General features: G+C 51.5%; 1 protein-coding gene across 4 annotated transcripts in view; it reads left to right on the top strand.

The window, feature by feature from the left end:
- The window catches only part of CAMK2A (calcium/calmodulin-dependent protein kinase II alpha), a 61500-nt gene that overhangs the window by 18929 nt on the left and 36086 nt on the right, over nucleotides 1–6485 (top strand). For all 4 annotated transcript variants that reach the window (XM_004686881.2, XM_012727901.1, XM_012727902.1 and 1 more), the window contains exon 3: nucleotides 1613–1672. In XM_004686881.2, coding sequence (XP_004686938.1) covers nucleotides 1613–1672 — 60 coding nt within the window. The remainder of the gene's footprint in view (nucleotides 1–1612; nucleotides 1673–6485) is intronic.

Genomic DNA, 6485 nt, shown 5'->3' with positions numbered 1-6485 from the left:
GGGCTCATACTCTGTAGGAACAGAATTAGACTTAACTGCTTTGCTAATAGAAAAGTCACCTTTCAGCACTGAGCGTGGCTTCTGCAGCCCTCAGAGTTGCTCTAAAGGAGGGGAGTGGGGGAGGGGGGCTGGCTGCCCTGGGATGGGGGTCTTAGTCTGGAGACCAGGGGCCTAGTCCCGGTTGGGTCCTTGAGTGTCCATGTCTCTGCCCGACTGGACCTGGTCTTCTGGTTTGGGAGTTGTGGCAGGTGGAGGTAATGTCAAGCCATGAAGAACAGGCTTCAAAATCCATCCCTGGAGTCTGACTGCCTGGCACAAAGCATGGCTGCACCCATGGGGTGTGACTTGGGGCAAGGTTCTCAACCTCTCTGGACCCCAGTTCTGCTCCCATAAAGCCAGAATGGTGATAGCACCTCCTTCAAAGAGTTGCTGTAAGGATTTGAAATTCTTAGAAAGTGTCTTCTTGCTCAGTGCCTGGCATGTGGTTGATTTTTGACATTTGTTAATGGTTCCTATCGAACTGTTAGTTTTTTTTTTTAAATTAAAGCATTAATGACTCAAGTGTGAGAAAGCACCAAAAATGGGAATTGGAACATACAACGTCATCTCCAGCCATCCCTCCTTTGAGGCCTCGACTTGCCTGTCTGTAGCAACCTGCAGCCTAGAGTTGCTGGGAGGACTGAGTGGGGTCATGGGGTGACTGTTCCTGGCAGCTCGAGAACAGGTAGTAGATTCCGAACAGGAACCCCCTCTCCCAGGTGGGAGACACAGCGACTTTGCAAAAGTCTTGGAAAAGAGGTGTGAGAACTCCTGGTAAGTCCTGAGGCTGCTAAGTGCTAGTTCTACCCTTCTGTGGCAATCTGTGTCCCTCCCCAACGAGGCGGCTTCTGTGAATTAATGCCATTCTCTTCTGCAGAGAATACCTCCCAAAGGAAGGTCTGTGCCTCCATTTGTCACTCCTTCACGCTGTTATTTCTTGAGCACTTACTCTGCCAGGCATTTGGAGAGTACCAGGAGTATAGCAGAGACCAAGGCCTTATCCTGGAGGACAAAGATCTCCAGGAGACGGAGTGGGCCGGAGGCCTCTCCAGGCAGCCTGCAAGGGCAGCCACTCAAGATGGGTGGGGCCAGCTAACCAGGATAGTAGTTGGGAGTGTTTCAGCTGAGATACTGGCATGTGCCCTAAGGGAAGGGTTGAGTCGGGTTGCCAGGAGAAGTACAATAGGTGTTCAGTCTGCCAGCAGTGTAGTGTAGGTCAGGGCTGGAAAGGGGTGGCCGGCATGCAACCCAGGGGCATTCCAGGCTGCTTGGAGCATGGTCTTTATAGCTAGAGGGGCTCAGAGATGCCCCTCACTTGAGAATCCTGAAAATCAATGCTTAGAGGAAGCAAGCAGCTTGAGTCATTGCAACCCCCTCTTCCCTGCTCCCTATGATTTCCCAAGGAACCCAGTGGCTCCTGATGGAAGTTGAGTTTTTCTAGGGCCCAGGAGCTGCCTGAGAGGTAGTTCTGAGAGGCTGCTTAAGGGAGAGATTGGGGAGGGCAGCATGAGGGGGGTAGCAGTGGGGGGAAGTTCCTCTGTCACCTGGGCTCACCTGGGTCTCTGTATTTCAGATCATCAGAAGCTGGAACGTGAAGCCCGCATCTGCCGTTTGCTGAAGCACCCCAATATTGGTGAGCCAGGGAGGATGATTGGGGGTGCAGGGTGGAGCTAGACTGCGCCCCCCCAACTTGGTGGGTGTTTGCGGGGTGGGGGGGAGCTGCTCTCTTCTCTGGTGATGGCAGCAATAGAAGTGGGAAAGGGGGTGTCTTTAATGGTTTCCACATTCTTCAGAGACCAGCTTGGTTGGGGGGAAGGTGAAGAAGGGGCCCTTCCTCCCTGCCTACGCTGCCAACAGCCTCCTTCAGAAAAGCTGTTTCAGGAAAAGTCCTGAAGCTCTGAGAGAGATGAAAATAGGACAAGCTTGGCCTTGACCGGCACAGCCCACTCCCCAAGCCCACCCACATGCTGAGTCAGCCTGGCACTGTGGCCCCACCCACCTGCCTAGACCTGTGGCCCACCTGCTGTCCAAGTTCTGAGGTGGCCCTGCCCCAGGGGCAAAGGGCACACAGGCAGCCTTTAAAGACTGGGCTCATGGCAAGCTGGGACAGGCCCTGAAATAGCATTCCTGGCCTAACCCCTGTCCTGTGCCCCTACACAACTGGCTCCCCACCATCAGTCTGAGTGTGTGGAGGGGGGGAGGGGGGATGTGGGGGAGGGGGTGTGGGGGTGCCAAGTGAGGCTCCAGATAGTGTTCTGTCAGGGAATGGCTGTGTGGCATTGGGTAGCTGGATCTGAGCTGCTGTCTCCATCTTCACAAGGAGAGGGCTGTTTGGACCCCTGCGCATCTTGTCACCGAGGCTGACTCTGGTACTGGGTGGGGCTGAGATTTTGCTTGCCTTTCTAACATGTTCTGAGGCCACACCCAGGCTGCTGGCTCACAGATCACACTTTGAGGAGCAAAGTCTAGATGCTCCCTAAGGGATATCCCAAGCCTGACATCACCTGGTCCTCCCTCGGGAGGGCTGCGTTTCTTTGTGCCCAGAGTCCCGAGGGTTAACTCTCCTGCTGGAGAGAAGCTTCTTCTCTGCTATTTATACCCAGAAGGCACCGCCCCTTCCCTGTGCCTGGGAAGAGGAACAGAGCAGTACAAACAGCAGTGGAGGTTCCAGGGAGACAAGCAGAGAAGGGTAGTCAGGCACATGGGCAGAGGGACCCTGGTTGGACTCCGGCTGAGGGGCTTTGGGCACTTCCTGCCTCTTCTGGGCCTCCAACTTCACAACGGTGTGTAGAGGAGGTTGTGAGTGATTTGTGATTTATAAAATCCCATGGGTTTTATAAAGGATGTTGACTAGGAGAAGGGAGACAGTTTGTGGGTGCGCACGGTCCCCAGTCGAAGATGTCTCAGGTCAATTCTGACTCCTCGCCTTTCTTCTCCCTCTCATTCCAAGCTCAATTGGGAGCAATAAGGTATGGGCTCTGGGGCTGATAAGCCACAGCTCAAATTCTGGGTTTGTTGCTTAATTGCTGTGTGAGTGTGGACAGGTTGCTTAACCACTCTGAACAGCAATGTTCCATTGGGAAATTGGCAATGGTACTTGCCTCATATTATTGTGATGATTAAATAAAGTGGCAGTCTTAAAGGCAATACTTTCCTGCCATAAAACTTTTCCCTTACTCCCAATCTGTACCTTCCCATAGAACATCTTACCTGAAGGTTTATCTTCTTGCCCAAAACTATGATTAACGTAGTTAATCATAACCATCTAGATTTTGGATCTTTCATTTTTAGCACCAGATATAATATGGTGGTAAGAAAATAGCCTTTATAGCCACTCTTCTGGGTTCAGATCCCTGCTCTGAAGTTTACTTTGTTTGAGCTTGGGGACAGGCTGCAACCTCTCTGAAGTACAATGACTTCCTCTCTGGAATGGGAGTCATCACGCTCCCATGAACTATAGGGAGGGTTAAAAGAGATTTAGTAAGTCAAACACATAACACAAACCTGACACATGAAAAATCTCCAACACGAGAGCTGCGATCTTCATCATCATCTCCACTGTCTTTGTCATCATCTCCATCATTGCTGAGTCATTTTCTCCTTCATCCATTCACTGCATGTCAGGGCAACCAAGGTCCCACCACTTGCAGGTGCTGAACACGTAGGTACAAAATGAAGATGGGGATGGGGCGGAGTTCACAGCCAGATCAGGGAAAGCCTCAGAAGAAGCTGGAGCTGTGGCCGGATCTGGAAGGGCCCCTGGGGGAGGGGGGTGACATATCATGACCCTCTGATCCTCTGAGCATCTCACTTCAGTGTAGGCTGTAATTTGCCCAAAGAAAGGCAGAGGCACAGAGTGGAGCACAGCACGTGAGGGCTGAGGTGAGCCTGTGTCTGGAGAATCTAAGCTGAGACCTCTTCAGCACCCACATTGGCCAGGGCAGCCAAGATGGCTGGTGTGACTGCCTGACTCGCCCCAGGGGACCAGGTGTGTGGGAGGCCCCCAGGCTCAGCATAGTGGGGAGCCAATGGTGCTTCCTAAGTGCTTACTTCCTAGATCCTGGGGTGGGGGAGGTGAGGACAGCACTCACCTGCTAAACCTTTACCACCTGCTGATGGGGCAGGCCCCCAAGTCCACATGGGAGCCCAGATAAGCTGAGCCTCTGGGAGGTGATCTCGGATGGGCATGAAAAGGGAGATGGATGGATGATACAGTTGATAATGTCTTCATTTGTTAAATTCTTTCTGGTGCCAGACACTGCATCAAGTGCCTAATGAGCAGAAACAACACAAACCCCACTGCCATCTGGGGGGACTAGCCAAGAAGGCCCAGAGAGGTGACCTAACTCGCTTGGCGTTACACAGCAGCCAGGGTGGACGCAGGGGCCTCGAGCTGTACGGCCTCCAGGCCCGTGGGCTCAGTCACTCTCTTTTGCTCCCACATGGACGTCAAGCGTGTGCTGTCTGGGGGTACATGAAGAGGGAAGTGAGTACCATCTTTCAACTTACAAGAAAAAGCCGGTAACTGCTGGAAATATGACCGGATTGTCAGAACTTAATGAATGCAGTTACATAAATGAAAACCAGGTTACAGATTAGTTTATTATATGACAATCTATTAAAAAGTCAGAGTGGCCTGTCACCCGCCGGCAGAGATGCCCCAGTCTTCCCACCAGCAGGCAGGACCAGCACACAGCCGTCACCTCCTGGGAAGCCCCCTTTCCTCCCGGACTAGGCTGACTTTTCCTCAGGGCGGATCCACTTAGAGTTTGGCTTCTTAGAGTCTCTCACGCCTGGGGAAGGGAAGTGAAAAGCTCTCATGCCTGCCTGAAGAGGGCAGATGGAAAGGAGTCCTCTCCCCAGGAGTCTACCTGAGGAAGATCGGGGGAGAAAGGGCCTGGTGCACCAATAATCAAGATTATTATAAATAAAGGAGAAGACAATTTTTTTTAAAGTTTTATTTATTTATGGATACAGAACTGGGATACAGGCCAGAGGTGCAGGGGCGGTGAGAGGCTTCACCAGAGACAGAGTGGGCAGCAGAACAGGCAGATCGACGAAGTACACTGCTGAGGGGGGCAGCGGGTGGTTCAGGAGAGGTCTGCTGTGTCACGTGGTCACCTCAGGGGCCAGGGATTGAACTCCTACTGAAGTAGCTGCGGCTTGCTTGCAGTGCCGCACTTTAATCTGCTGCGCCACCAGGGAGGACCAGACAAATAATTTTACAGTTATATCCTGGCACAGTGCCTGGAGCTAACATTGTATGATATTAGCTTCTGCACAGATGACGTCTTAGCTAAGGATTTCTAGAAGCAGAGCCTGAGGTAGGGATTCAGGGCTGCTGTGGTCACTGAGGTATGCTCACAATGGAAATCCATAAGGGACAGGGTGAGGCAAGGTGGGGAGGGAGTAAGAGCCAGGTAGTGTGTGTGCATGCGCACACGTACGCTCCTCAGTCAAGTCTAACTTTGACCTAACCCCAGAATGGTGCAATGAGGAGGACTTCCACTCCGTAAAACCCGCTTCAGGGCTGTCGTTCCTTATGGCAAAGAGACGACCCCTCACAACAACCCTGACCTCCCATGTTACTCAGGTGAGGCTGATGGCTTCGGGTCACTTCTGGTGGGCAAGGCAGATCCACCAGAGACAGATCTCTGGTGAAGGGTCCTCTAAGAGCCGTAAGCAGCTGCAGCTGCGGGGAGCTGCAGGAACTTGCTAAGGGGGTCTGGGCAAGGCAGCAATATAGGTGGCCAGCTCTGCACCCAAGAATACAGGACACTCCTGAGTTAAATATATGTAAAGATTTTAAACATTAAACTGGCATTTGCTTTGAAATACATTAAAAATTAAAATAGATTAATGGACAGAGGGATCAGAAATGCTGCAAAGGAAGTGCTAAAAAACCAGAATGTTAGAAGCTCGGGATGGGTCCATGGGTGTTTATCTGACTTTGTATTTGGAATTTGTTTTTTTTTTTTTTAAAGATTTATTTATTTGTTTCTTAGTGCTGTCCTTTAACCCACTGTGCCACCAGGGAGGGCCCTGGAATTTGTTTTTTAAGATTTATTTTATAGATGCATACAAGAACTGGGGTGTTGGCCTGAGACAATTCACCAGAGACAGAGTGGGGAGCAGAACAGGTGGATCTACTGAAATCCACTGCTGAGGGGAGTAGCGGGCAAGACAGGAGAGGTCTGCTGCGCCATGTGGGTCAGCTCCCTGATGGGTATTGAACTCTTGCTGCAGTGGCTGGCTGTAACCTTGACAGGGCTGAGGCTCAACCCCTTGAATCACGAGGAGTCCTGAAATTTATTTTTTTAAGATTTATTTATTTATTCGTATAGAACTGGGGTACAGGCCAGAGATGTGGAGGCTGAGAGGATTCACCAGAGACAGAGTGGGGAGCAGAACAGGCAGATCGACAGAGTATACTGCTGAGGGGAGCA

Source organism: Condylura cristata, unplaced genomic scaffold (assembly GCF_000260355.1).
Source record: "Condylura cristata isolate star-nosed mole 26May11 unplaced genomic scaffold, ConCri1.0 scaffold00021, whole genome shotgun sequence".
NCBI lineage: Eukaryota > Metazoa > Chordata > Mammalia > Eulipotyphla > Talpidae > Condylura > Condylura cristata.
This window is presented reverse-complemented; position numbering and strand designations above follow the sequence as displayed.